This window comes from Ciconia boyciana, chromosome 11 (genome assembly GCF_034638445.1).
Source record: "Ciconia boyciana chromosome 11, ASM3463844v1, whole genome shotgun sequence".
Classification (NCBI taxonomy): domain Eukaryota; kingdom Metazoa; phylum Chordata; class Aves; order Ciconiiformes; family Ciconiidae; genus Ciconia; species Ciconia boyciana.
In genome coordinates this window covers 22,717,245-22,731,533 of record NC_132944.1, presented here as the reverse complement: position 1 = coordinate 22,731,533, position 14,289 = coordinate 22,717,245, and the positions used below count along the sequence as shown (strand labels likewise).

Below are 14,289 nucleotides of genomic sequence, written 5' to 3'. Positions count from 1 at the left end.
AGGCGCCTGCCGGCCTGCGGCGCCCTCTGGCGGCGGCGGCGTGGCGCCGCGGCGTCGCTCCCTGCGCGGGCGGGGCGGGGCGGGGCGGGGCCGGCAGCGCCCGGGTCCCCTTGCAGCCGCCCCGAGGTGAGTGCGCGGCGGGCGGGGCGGGGCGGGGGACGCGGGGCAGCTCGGGGAGGGTTTTCCCGGTCCCCTTTGGCAACCGGAGGTGGCTTTGGCTTTGCTGCTTTTCTTTTTGTTGTTCCCCGAAAGGAATAAGAGAGGCTTGAATTTAAACAATTACTACTCTCCTGTCCGGACTGGACTGTAATATAGTCCATCACTATAATAACGTTCTATATGTTGCTTTACCTTTCCCTTACGCTTTCTCGTCATTCTTTCAGTTGTAACCAACTGCTAGCTAAAGGACAGGGTGCAGGGTTTTTTTTCTTTTTCTATTATTTTTATTTTATAAACCTATCAAAATGCTTGGTACCTTTTCACAGTCACTGTCTATTTGAGACCCTCTGCTAAATCTCCTTTATCTCTTAATTTTTTACACAAATAAAGCTCCTGCAGCTTTTAGGAGATTTTTTTTTTCAGTCTGAGTGTTGACGGAAAAACTTCAGGATTACATAATCTCACAGCAGACCCACCTGATATGACCCAAAGGTAAAGCTGTCTGTTGGTCTTCAATTTCAGATACCCTAATACTTTCTTCTTGAAATCACTCATTTCCTCTTTATGCCTTAAAGGAAAGATTCTTCATTATGAAAGCTGTGTGAGTATTACATGCTACAGCTAATATTGCTAATGTATTTTTTTTTTTAATGTTTTTGCAAGAACAGATTTGTGAATTCTGGGGACCTAAGTCTAAAGCCAAAAAAAGACCCCAACAAACATGGATTAATCTGTTTTGAGAATGAGGTCCTGGCTGTTCTTCCCTGACTTGTAAAGTTAATACTTTACCAGGTCAGCTTGAAAAAACAGGGTCTTGTAGCTCAGAGGATACTTCTCCAAAGCGTTAGCTTTTAGCACTGAATAAAGGTTAAGAACAACTCTGTTTAGTTGGATCATTTCTCCTGTATTTTTAGATTCTATTGAGGTAGCTTCCTCAAAGACTTGTCTCGTTTCCCTGGAGTGCTGTCGTCCTAAAACACCCATTGCCCTTTTTTTTTTTTCTTTTTTCCAAAGCCACATTAACTGTTTTGCTGATATTAATAACCATGAAAGTAGAGCAGCTATTTGTCTTTGTATGTTGGTGGGTGCTTTAGGTATAGTGCTAGATGACCATATACTTATTTGTATCTAGCTTGCACTAGTGTTTTGGGGAACAACATTGGTCTATCTTTCCATGTAACTGGAAAGAATTTTTACTTCCCAAATCATAGAACCATACAAGAAAAAAAAAAACAACAACCTAATTTGACTGTTTGCAATGTCATTGAAAATGGTATCAGTAACATTTTTGGGAAACATTGTGAAGAGAGGTTGAACTTGATGTAAGAATCAATTATTGCATTTGCTCCTCTTTTTCTTGTATTTTGCTCCTCTTATTCCTTAGGATCTTTCTTGAGTTCAAAGAATCTTGAATGTAGCCCTGGAGAAGCGAGCTTTCTCCTTCTGAAATGAGAGGCCACTTGTCTAGGGCTGTGCATGAGATGCATACTACAAGCATACCAAAACAGAGATGTATTGTCTCGAATGATGCTCGTAGCGTTCAAGAGGATGTACTTCTCAGTTATTCCTGTACTCTTCCTCTGCGTTCCCTTTTTGATCCTTGTGTTTGTAAATAACAATCACTTGGCAAGTTCCAGATGTTGAAGTGAGTGTCTGGCGACACAAATGGGATGTTACCTTTTAAGTCCCTGGATATGCTCATGGGAATCTTGTCAAAATGGTAGCTCGTTATTTTGTTTGTACTTCTGCATTCCCGTTAACCTAGCGCAGGTAAGATGCATTCCTTTTTCCTCATCTTATGATCAAAACATAGAGTTAACTTTTTTAACTTGCTGCAGTAAAGACATCTTGCAGGCATCTGCCAGACACCTAACTTTTTTAACGTGCTGCATGTGGAAGAATTGGACCTGTAACTGCTTCACAGCCAGGACTAAGCACACAGCGTAACTTCTTCAAGTTTCTAATGATAAAGTTTCCTGTCTCCAGAGGAGGTCTGAGCAGGCAGACCCAGGCACTGGTGCTTGAAGGCATTCATGCCTTTTCTTGTTTGCCTGCCTCAGAGTTTCTTGAGACAGCTCGCTTGGTTACTATAACATTAACTGTTGAACTTATAATTAAATAGTAACGAATCATGATGACTTAGTACTTGTTTCTTTTCAGTTACCCATGGATGTATAGTCTCCACAATCAAACTGTTTCTTCCAGATGGAATGGAAGCTCGATTGCGATCAGAGTAAGAATAAGTATCTATTCATGTGCAGCAAAATTAAAATACTGTATAATGAGGATTTGATGGGTATTATGTTTCAAATCAGGATAGGAGCAGTTTCTTTTCCTGTGATCATGCAAAGAAAATAACTGAGAGCGTGGTTCTTTTGCAGGCATTACGAAAAAGAAATCTCATTTGCTTGTTTCTTTTAGAAATTAAGACAACTATGAAAGAACTTTTTTATTAAGAAGTTCTAGAAAAGAATAAAAAAGTTCTTGTGAAGTTGGGCTTTGCTGACTGGCTGTGGTTTAGTGTACTGGAAGGGGTATTATAAACAGAAGAATACAGGACAAAAGAAAGCAAATGAGCGTTCTCCTTCCCTCTTTTTTATTTGGGATTGTTATTTTTGCTCCCTTAAATGCACGTAGACTCTACTAAAGTGGGGTTAATGGTGTCTCTGTGTGTGTACACGTGTACACCTAACGCAGTTTATATTCTTCAGAGAAGTAATACAGTAATGTGTCCTTGTGCTGCAGTTGTTTGGTGTCACAATGAAAGAAAGCTTTGCCTGGCATGAGGAAAAAAAATCATAAAATATGTTGGATGGAATAACATTTGGAAACTCAGATGAATATTGAGAGGGTTTTCTGTCTATATGTGCACATTTTGGACAAAATTTCAAAGAGCAGTAGAAACAAAAAAGTAAACATTTTGTTTGCAGTAACTGAGTGCCAATTACAAATGACATAATTTTAATCATCTTTTATCCTCAGCAATTGTATGGTTTTAATTGTGTACTTAAATATTCTTTTATCATTAGTATCCAGAATTATTTGCATGAAGCTTTAGGGTGTCTTTGCTTCTGGGAAGATAAGTCAAAATAAATTATTATGGGAAATTTTCCATGTAATTGCATGTCCTAATAAGAAATAGTAGAAATGTCTGGTGTTAAATTTTTAGTTTTGATGAAAATGTGGAAGTGTAACATTTTTCTCTAATGAAAGTGTACAAAATTCTGTAAGTTACCAAATATTATTTTACTCAGTTTGTTGAATTTGTAAACACAAGTAGTATATCCACTGTCTTTTCGTATCTGTTGTTTTGTGCATGTGAATTGCTTTAAACCTTATATTATCATTTTTTTTAAAAATAAAATATTATGTAACTACTGAAATAAAAGTTGGTAAAGAGAGTTTTTAGAATAGACCTTGGATTTATAATTTGAAAATAGTTCTGTAAGTTTGAAAACATCGCTTAGCATAGTATTAACTGGTTTTGCATGTTTGTATGGTAACTCTTCATTTTCATCTGAAGAATAAACTTAAAAATACAAAGCATCTTGATTAAATGCATAGTATTGGGGATCTTCTAGATTTTTGAACTGCTGTTCTGCACTCTGTGTTCACTTTTTAATTTCTTTTTTTAGCGTTATCCATGCTCCATTACCAAGTCCTGTTGACAAGGTAATTCAGTAATTTGCCATTTTCTGCCTTACTCAGTTATGTGCTGTTTTCTGACTTGTTATAAAGGTGAAGAAATGATGAAGTCCAGTTACACTTAGATATGTTTCCTACTGCCTGTTTTTACCTAGTTTAATATTTTGAGTGACATTTAAGGTAGAGAAGGTAATGCAGTATCGCAGTGTATATTTTAAGGTAGCTTGACTTCTGAATGTAGTACGGCATCTGAAACATGGCTTAGGGAAAAAAAAAAACATTGACGTTAAGATGGTTAAATTTCCAGGTACAGGTTGACTCACTAACAGGTCTTGGGTATGGCATAATTTGATACTTGATCTGTTCTGTGGAACCCAAGAGTAGCTCATGATTTGGTGTTTGGATGAGGTGTGTTGTCCTTGTATCTTGTTTTTTATGGAGGAGAAGCTGCACTGCACAGGATGGAAAGTGCTTTGGCATGTTCCAAAGGAAGATTGAGACCAGACCTCTTTGCTCTTCTTGTGTAGCCAGAGTCGCTCACTGCAGAGTCATGGAGGCAGTAATGTCTACTGTAATTTTTAAACTCAATTTTGATAATGTGGCAGACTTGTAGAAAAGCTGTTAATAGATACACCCTTGAGACAAGTGATCAGGAATTGATCGTCTCTCTAGCCTCTAAAAAGAAAGATTAACTTAAATAGGTTTGAATCAGAGTTTTAAACATGAAGAACAACATTTCGAGAAACTAAGGAAACTTATTTGTGAAGTCAGCAGCCCAAGGAGTTCATAGACTTTGCATTTAAGTTGAGGTTTCAAAACAGCATGTGTAGCTTGAATCCAGGACAAGGGCAGAAATTCTGAGGAAGGACTGCAGGTATAGCTGTTTGAAAAACAGGTTCAAAATTATGTCAGTGTAGGAAGAGCCTGCAAGAACTAGTACATAAATAAACAAATTTGCAAAAAAAAAAACCCCACAAAACAATCCCCATCTTCCGCCCAAGTCCAGAACAGTTTCAGGTATGATTGGAGATAATATGGGTATTCCTCAAATCTGAAACAGATACTTATAAAGGGGAATGATGAAGATGATGGCTAGTAGGTCAACAGGAAATGTGTGATTGAAATGTGTGTGTGATGATGACACTGAGTTGGAATACGAGAGACTATTTTCAATTCTGGAAGCCCCTGATTTCTGTTTGTCCTTGGGTTGAATGGCTTCACCTTTGTGCACCTTGTTTCTTTTTTGTCAGTTTAATCTCAGCTGAAACAAAAGCCTTAAACTCTTTGGTGTGTTGGTCGTCCAAGAACTTGTAAAGACATTAACACAGTGGGGCCTCGGTCCAGAGTTGGGAAGTTCTATGATAAAACAAAGAATGAATAGTAGCAGAGCAATAAATCATTGAAAATGTCATTATTAGATAATCTTAAGTTTACCTTCATGACTAGATTTAAATGTTGAATTTTGCATTATTCGAGTTTAATGAAAAATCCAAACCCATTTTGATTCTTAAATTCTCTTATTTTTCAGGTTGCTGCTAACACTCCCAGTATGTATTCTCAGGAATTGTTTCAGCTTTCACAGTATCTGCAGGTAGGTTTTCTCTTGACAGCATTTAGTTTGCCTAAATATTTAATCTTTGTTCAAAACACAAATCTTATGGTCTGTATGTCTTTGGCTTGCATTTTGTAAGCTGGAACATGATAAGCATTTAACTACCTTTTCTGTAGTGAAATAATGTAAAACATGTTGTAATTAGACATAGTATAGTTCTATGTAAACTTTTGGGGTTTTGCATGAGCAGTATAAACTATGACTCTTACAAAAGAAACATGAAAGCTCCCTGTTTTATAGAAGGCTCTCTGAATGCTATATACCTGCTTTTCCTGGCCTTTCTTCTCTCCTACCTTGCTGTCCCCAATTTTCTTTTGCTCACAATATTTTTCTCATCATCCATTGCTGTGGGTGTACTGCGTATGTGTATAAAAGTTTTGGCAGAACAAAAGCAAGGCAAAACAAGACGTCATTTCATGCGTCAAGAACTAGTTTGTTTCTGTGAATGTAATTTCTTAGTGTGACTATTCTGTCCCTGTATCTATTGGAAAGTATAAAGGAGGGGACAGTGCTGGCAGCTCTTCCTCCTCATGGGCATCGCCAGCCTTTCTGTGCCTGCTCCTGTGTCAGTTTTAATAGGTGTGGTTTTTTTCCTAAGATGTCATGTCACAAAAGGGTTAGACTGCAAAGTGGCAACACATTAAAGTGGGTGCGGATACGTATATATAAATAAACTCTTTAGAAAGGACCATAAAATCAGCTTTCTGGAAAAGATATGAAAACATTCTTACTGGCAAATTCTATCTAGGTTTAATTTATGTATAGTTCTACTGATTTATTTTTGCCTGGTTTTTTTTTGGTAACGGCAATTTTTATTTGTTCACATCAATGATGAGGCTTTTGAGACAGGTACTGACTTTATGTGTATTTGCTGACATAGCAGGAAGCAGCTCAGGCAGATGCTCTTTCTTGGGAGGCCAAATACGTACTTGCTCACCAATCTGTTCACTCTCTGTATCCTGGAATTGTTAACGAAGAATCTCTTCTATCCTACTGTCATAAAACAAAAATCAAACAAAAATAGTAGTTCTTGCTTGGCATTTTTCTTTTGTGACCTGATTTGAGGATGAACAGCTCATTGCATGGGAGCTGCCAAGCTGCCTTTTGGTGTTTACAGTTTTGTGACTCAAATTATTGACAAAAGTCGAAGTGTTTTTAAGTCTTGGAAAGAATAACTTGTTATGATGCGTACTCAGCATGTGCAACGTATGCATCAAAAATGAAGGTTTTCAGGAACCTGAGGTTATGGGATAACATTTTCTAATTAAAATATCCAAAGAAATGTGTGGATGTATAAAATGGGATAGGTTTATTATAGTTTTGAATACGTGACAATGTTTGCTACATACATTTCCTTTTTTCTTGTATTTTGGTATCTCTTCTGTTGCTTCTTTTTTTCTGAGTTGTTCTAGCTGAACTGACTGGTGGTCTGCTCTCTTCATAGGAAGCCTTACATCGGGAACAAATGTTGGAACAGAAGCTGGCAACCCTTCAGCGACTACTTGCTGTCACACAAGAGGCTTCAGATACTAGTTGGCAGGTATCTGCAGGCATCCTTTTCCAATATAAATTGTAGCTATTAATTTACAAACAATGGGGGGGAAAAAAGGCAGCAGAAAGAATAAAAAGCTTATGGCGGCTCTCTTAAACTGTGCAAAAGATAACGTTTAATAAATTTAGTACTCCAATAAAATTTAAGTCTTTAAAGCAGAACTCTACTGGAACTACGTAAAGCATGTTAATACTAAGTTGATACTTCTTTTCTGCTAGGCTTTAATAGATGAAGACAGGCTGCTATCAAGATTAGAGGTTATGGGAAATCAGTTACAGGCATGTTCAAAGGTAAGTAGTTCACTTAAAGTTGAATGCTAGGAATGCTCAAAGATAGCTCTTTTGAAGTGTTTTGAAATTAGCTAGTTGGAGGAAGGCAGTTGGAACATAAACTTTCCAAAATGAGCCTGTGCAGTTTTGATAATCTGAATAACATGAAAACCGTAGATCTGTTCTGTATTTCATGGAATCACTTTAAATCTAGACAAATGGCTATTTTTCAGCATTTTTTTAGCCCAAACTGATTTCTTTTGTATATGCATATAAACATGTACATAGAGAAATGCAGAAAAGGAATTTCTGTCATTGGTGAGAAGCAACCATTCTGTCCCACTTCCTATAGATGTTTCTTTCCAAATAGGGATCTGAAAAAAAGGCATTATCAATGTGCTCTGTCAGAGACAGAGTAACAAGTACGCCCTGCCTTGATTGTTGTTTAGGCCACCTATGCCTGCCTTAAATTTTTATTTTTATTTTATTTTAAATTCCTTTCAACTACCTACATTATAAGAACCTTTTTCCAGGTCCTATTTGAGGTCTTTCAGATGGGACCTCATAGGTTTCTGGTTTGTCAAATTGTAGGTCTCCTAGGCTTGACATTGTCTTAGCAGTGTCCAAAAAAACCCCATAGTTTTCCTGTAATCAAAGCTGATCATTGAATGTGTGCTGCCATACGCACACTTCAAAAAATAACTGGTTTACACCAGTCATGTCAGGAATCTTTGATCATTGATTTGTCCATAACATTTTCCTATCTACTTGCTAAACATTTTGGAATAGAACAGGTCTTATCACAATCTAGTATGTTTAATCAGCAAAATACTAATTTATATTCTCTCTTTGTATCTGGATTATCTTATACATACAGAATCAAACAGAAGACAGTATACGAAAAGAGCTTATAGCATTACAAGAAGACAAACACAACTATGAGACAACAGCCAAAGAGTCCCTGAGGCGGGTCCTTCAGGAGAAAATTGAAGTGGTCAGAAAACTGTCTGAAGTGGAGGTATTGAAGTTTCATGCCTAGTCTTCTGGAAATGCTGCAACAGTTCTAACTGCTGCTGTTTAGATCACTGGCCCTTGCAGTATATTCAGTAGTAGTGTTTGTTTCTCCTATTGGATAATACTTAGGTTGTTAAACAGTTAAGGGGAAACTATTCTTTAAAATCCTCCTTCTTTTTCTGCTAGATTTCAAAATTCATGAAGCTGTCTTACGGAAGTTAGTATGTGTGGGAAATAAGTGAGGGGAAAATGACATACATGCATTAGAAAAAATACTGTTAGACCTTGTTTAAACTGTACAATTTATGCAAATGTAAGCTTAACCACTCGTACAAATTACACTTAAGAATGAGCTTTTAAGATTACAAAGTATTGGACAATTTCTTCAAATAAGATTTCTGCCCCTGTAATATCTCAAGAAATATCGTAAGATTTAAGTGCTCAGAGTGTCTGTCCTCTTCATGCTTTTTAGAGAATGAGATGCATATAGCGCTGTAATAAATAACCTTATAAGATTTAAGTTAAGTACCCCTTTTTATATTGTAATAGTTCTGAACAGGTTTGTTAATGGTTGGAGTTTTATGTTTACTTCTAGCTTTCTTCTCCTTTCCGATCCTATACTAAGAGAAGAATCTTCTGACTTATTTATTATACTTTTTGCTCTTTACTTTGACTCTTGGGGAGAAATATTCATTTAACTTTAGTAAGAGATTTGCTTGAGTGCTTCCTGTCACATAGTTTTATCTCCACACAGAAGAATTATTGGCTCCTGGTTGAAAGTTGTCCTTTAATAATTATTATATAATGTAGTTTTGAATGCACTTCTGTTTAAAGGTGGTTTGGTCTGTTTTGGTGGTGAAGAACTAAGTCAGAGCTTGTTATTAAAAAAAAAAAAAAATAATTGTGTGAATGCAGAAACAAATCTTGAGCTATGAGGAGGAAACTCTAGACACCATTTAGTTGTGCTTCTATCACCAGCTGATGCAAACTTCTGGAGCATTCCTTGCCTCCTGAGGACCCAGCTGCCCTCTTGAGGGGATCTTAGTTTAGATGTCTTTCCACATTATGGAGTTCAGAAAAAGAACAATTCCTGGGAGCCATTTGGCTTATATAATGTGTTAAATCTTCTTTTGCTTCAATGAAATCTGCTGATTACATTGAATCACAAAATATTATAGAACTTTCACAGTTTATCATAAACCAGAAGAGAATGGGGGAGATGGATCACATGTTTCAGTTCTTCATTCCTATCAATCACAATGAATTGTATAACCTACTGTGGGTTTTTTGGTTTGGGGTTTTTTTACACATGCATGAAGCTAATATATTTTCACGTAATCTGTTCTTTAAGTAGAACATTACAAAGGTTTGTATAGATAGCGTTTTTGCCAGGACTTGGTCTGTTTGTTTAGCCTTAATGATTAGGAACAAAGCAGTTAAATATGATTAGTTACATACACTGTTTGGAAAAAAACAGATCAACTTCAGTGTTTGGTAGATTATTAGTCTCTCTTTATTTATTGCATAATTATTCTATTTTACAGCGGAGTTTAAGTAATACAGAAGATGAATGTACTCACCTGAAAGAAATGAATGAGAGGACTCAGGAAGAATTACGAGAATTAGCTAATAAGTACAATGGAGCTGTAAATGAAATTAAAGATCTTTCTGACAAACTAAAGGTAATGACAGAACTTCATCTGTCTTACAGTGATACTATAATGCATGGAACAAATAAATAAAATTTAATTTCTAATGCAGCAACCAAATAAAGGTTAAGAAACTTTTTAAACAGGTAAATGAAAAAGATGCACATAATCTTTCACTTTTTTTTTTTGTTTACATATAATGTACCTGAAAGTGTCATCAGTTAAATTGCTAAAAAGGTTCCCTTTTTGTTCACTTTGAAAGTTACCATATTTTTGGAGCGGCAATGTATTATAATAGAAAATTACATATGGTATAAAACTTTATATTCAACTGCTTATATATAGACAAATAACTTTCAACCTAAACATTTTATGGTTAATGGGAATGAAAACTAGAATTGGAAATAAATTTGCATTTCATGTTGCCTCTTTGTGCAGTTACAAATGTAACTAGCCTGCCACATAGTAATAGCATGACTCAGCTTCCAGGGGGAAGGAGCATGCTATCAGGTTTGTTATTAAACCAAACGTCTAAGTTTATTAATATTTAAAGGTCCTTTATGGTGGAAAACAAAATAATCACAGTATCATAAAGCCTGTTCCCAAAGAGTTTCCAATCTCCATAAGTAGAAGATGCGGAGGAGGAAGGTAGTAGTGTTCTCTCTGTACACCTGAGACAGTTGTTGCATTTGTCTTGGGTAAATACTGGAATTTGAACTTAGGTTCTTCAAGTCCTATTTCAGCACCTCAGAAGATTTTTCTTTGCAGACTAAAATGTTAAATTGCTGGTCTTAAGGCAATTGGTTTCCCAATTATGAGTTAATCACTGATGATGACGACTATACACAGAAGGATCAAAATTGAAACTTAGTACCTAGCTTGGAGCGAGGAAGAGTCTTTGAAACTTATTATCATGAAATCCAGCAAGGAAAGAGGTGTGGCTTTCGATCAGGTTGGTCTGTGCAATGTACAGTCAGTTCAGGACGACTCTTGGGTTTTGATTGATTTGAGATGCTGGGAGGCTCTGGGTGTTTCTTAGTTCTTGGGCCCTGGTACTGCTCCTGTAAAATTTAGGTTCCTCAGACAAAAAGTTAGTTAAGATAATTTTGAGATTCTTTCTCTGTTATTGTGCTTGAAGTGAAATTTATAGAAAAATAACAGTAGAAAAATTTTGCATTGTTTCCATTTTCTTTATCTGACTATCAAAGAAAGTTAGTTAGGTACATTTAGTTATACAAAAATCAAGGAAACCTATTCCTTTACATGTTAATTTTGATTTGTTTGGGATTTTTTACATCTTTTTTGAGCAGGTAGCAGAAGGAAGACAAGAAGAAATCCAACAGAAAGGACTGGCTGAGAAAAAAGAATTGCAGCATAAAATAGATGAAATGGAAGAGAGAGAGCAAGAGCTTCAAGCAAAAATAGAAGCTCTGCAGGCTGATAATGACTTCACCAATGAGCGGCTAACTGCTTTACAAGGTTAGTCACTAGTGGGGAAGAAACTTTGATTATTTGTTTTTCTTTTAATCTGTGAAATATCTTTTTCTTGGACTTCTGTTTACAGTACGGTTAGAACATCTTCAAGAGAAAACTCTTAAAGAACACAACAGCTTAGGTAGGTGTGATCAGTTTCTTGTTTCAAGCTGGTTTCCAGGTTTTCTGTTCAATTTTATTATAATAATCTTGGAGTCTAGGGGCTTGGCAAAAGAATAATGTTTTACAGTTATCCCAGTAGTGCATTCTTCTTGGTTGTTACTTGTTAGCGTTGGAAGCCATGTGGCCACAACAGAATGCCAATAGAGGGCACTGCTGTTGTGAGTGTTCAGCCTCCTGGGTCATTGCTCAGTTTGGAGCTCTGTTTGTGCCCCCTCAGCTCCAAGGTTTTGAAGGCTTTTGTATACATATATAAAAGGATTTTTAAAATACGTATGTATGTAATAGACAGTAATTCTTTGGATGATGGTAACCTCTTACACGTTTGAACAAACAGGAACATGATCTGTAGTGCAGGAAAACACATTAAAATTTGCCTGTTTTGTTTGATTAGATTAGATACTTAGAAGGAGGAAGTAGTATGAAAAGCCAGATGCATTTCACAATGCTGTATTTATAAAGAAACAAAACCCAAAACAGTTTGCTTGGTTCCAGAAATAATATCCTTTCTTAATCCTAGGCATACAAGTTGACGACTTCATACCTAAAATTAATGGGAGCACAGAGAAAGGTAGTGTATCTTAAGGCTACCTTTTGTCTTATGGTTGATGTTTGAAGTTGAACAAATTCAAAAGGTTCTCTAAAGTTCTACTTTGAATAATATTCTCTTAAAAAATGAAATTGAATTTGTCCACTCCTCTGACCAGCATTTTTTTTGCTTAGACTTTCAGTCTACGTGTTTTTAGAAAGTTCTGTAAAATGTAATGAGCCAAGTTGGAAGTCGTCTTTTTTTTTTCCCTTGTTTTTGATGGGCTCTCACTGGAATCAGTAGGAGAGTACTGAATGATGTCACGCTTGTGACACAAGAAAGTGGAAAACTCATTGACTTTTTTCCTCTTAATTTTATTTTATCTTGCAACACATGCACACGATTTTTCTAGTAAATTAGGCATGGTAAGTCAAGTCAGCAAAACTTTTTTTCCCCCTCCTATCTATAATGTGTCAAAAATTTGAGTATATGAAATATATAAATAGGAAAAACAAACTCTTTTAAGACTCAGGAGTGTATTTATGTAAAACAGGAGTGAATACAGATTGAACAAACTGATGGGTTTTTTTAAAGACCAATTAGTTAAAGCTAAGTATTTTAACTATTGTGTCTTAACATACGCTTGAAGTTTTTTGAATGAAATTGTCTGATAAGAATATGCCCAACATCACATATAGCAAAGATTATTGCAGTTATGATTCTAAATTCACTAAATTGTTCCATTGGCTAAGATATATTTGTCCTCTTATGTTAATTTAAAATTTTTCCTGGATGTAGCTTTCTTCAGCATTTGCTGGATCTTGCTGGATAGCAAAAGCTCGGAGGAATGGTGGTAGTATTAGTTGGAAGGATGGGGCACTTGTATAGAGAGCTCGTGGTTTTAACTAATATTCACAGTGTTTAAGGATTACTGTATGCCTTTTTGAAACAAAATTTTAAGACTCTTTATGCTCTAATTCTTAGCATTTTACCTTTTTTTGGTATTATAAATGAAGAGCTTCTTAACTAGGGAGATTAGTAGCAAAATAAGGCATGACCTCATGTCTATTTCTTATTTGGAGCAGGAGGAGAGATCTGTTAAACACTGACAGGAACTGTACAAAAACATCCCCTTAATCTAAGTACTAGTTATCCCTTAATGTCTTAGCATTTTAGGCACTTGGCTATGATGCACGCTGAGATTAGCAAGCAGGAGACTTAATGTCTGTTCCCAGTTTTCTGGACTGCCGTACTTTGTTTTTAGATAGATTGATCCATCTTGCTGACGCATAATTTTAGGTTGGTAATACTCTTAATGCTTGATAGAATGGTTAAGAAATAAATTTGCTTTTAATTTTTTTAAATCTTCCACCCCAGAAAATAGTTAACTTCTTTACAACGCAAAACTGAGGTACTATATAGGGATTTTGATTCTTCATTCTAATCATGTAAACCAAAAAAGACTTTGAAAGTTAGGTTGTTGGAGGTTATTAGAAAAACATGCAATACTGTGAACAAAAGTAGCCTAGAGCTAAACTGAAACATTTAATAAAAGCTTTCAAGCTTCGAGTGCAAATACATATTGTTTTATAGAGAAATAATTGATAACATCACATTAAATATGATGTTTTTAACAAACACTTTTTTGTTTGTTTTAAAATTGTTGGTAGGAATGTCTTGTTTTTCATGTACTGCTACCTCTTATCAGTCTGAGTTTAAAAATTGTCTGAAATACCATTTCAAAATTGAATTCATTATAATGTGATTATAACAAATATCATTGTATCACTGATATTCACTGTTTTGTCAAAGTTGAAGCAATCCCTTTTTGACTTATTTTTGACTTGCATAAGAGTCAAAGTGTCACTGGATGGATACATGAAAATACAGATTCCTCCATCCTATGAGTAACAGTAGAACTTGTGCTTAAACCTGGGAGTTTTAGGAAGCTGTCTGCCAATTTCTTTTTCTTTATGAATATAGACAACATATAATTGCTCATTCAAGCTGTCTTTCTGTGTCTTTATACAGTCTATCGCCTTTTTCTGTCATGCATCTACCATGCTATCTTATTGTTCTGTATTTTAGCGTAGTTTTCCATTATTCTGTCTGTTGTACCACATTCTTCTGCATCTCTGCTATACCTGGTCCATCCACATTTCTCTGGTGTTTTACAGCTTGCTGGCCTGTGTTCTCTTCGTGACAGT

The 14,289-nt window shown here is 35.9% G+C and overlaps 1 protein-coding gene across 32 annotated transcripts in view; it reads left to right on the top strand.

Moving 5' to 3' along the window:
- The window catches only part of SLMAP (sarcolemma associated protein), an 89,507-nt gene that overhangs the window by 39,918 nt on the left and 35,300 nt on the right, over positions 1 to 14,289 (top strand). For 10 of the 32 annotated variants that reach the window (XM_072876338.1, XM_072876340.1, XM_072876318.1 and 7 more), the window contains exons 4-13: positions 2,320 to 2,392; positions 3,795 to 3,831; positions 5,333 to 5,395; positions 6,861 to 6,956; positions 7,187 to 7,258; positions 8,115 to 8,255; positions 9,796 to 9,933; positions 11,211 to 11,379; positions 11,465 to 11,515; positions 12,074 to 12,124. In XM_072876338.1, coding sequence (XP_072732439.1) covers positions 2,320 to 2,392; positions 3,795 to 3,831; positions 5,333 to 5,395; positions 6,861 to 6,956; positions 7,187 to 7,258; positions 8,115 to 8,255; positions 9,796 to 9,933; positions 11,211 to 11,379; positions 11,465 to 11,515; positions 12,074 to 12,124 — 891 coding nt within the window. The remainder of the gene's footprint in view (positions 1 to 2,319; positions 2,393 to 3,794; positions 3,832 to 5,332; positions 5,396 to 6,860; positions 6,957 to 7,186; positions 7,259 to 8,114; positions 8,256 to 9,795; positions 9,934 to 11,210; positions 11,380 to 11,464; positions 11,516 to 12,073; positions 12,125 to 14,289) is intronic. The other 22 variants (XM_072876347.1, XM_072876324.1, XM_072876325.1 and 19 more) reach the window with 3 other exon arrangements.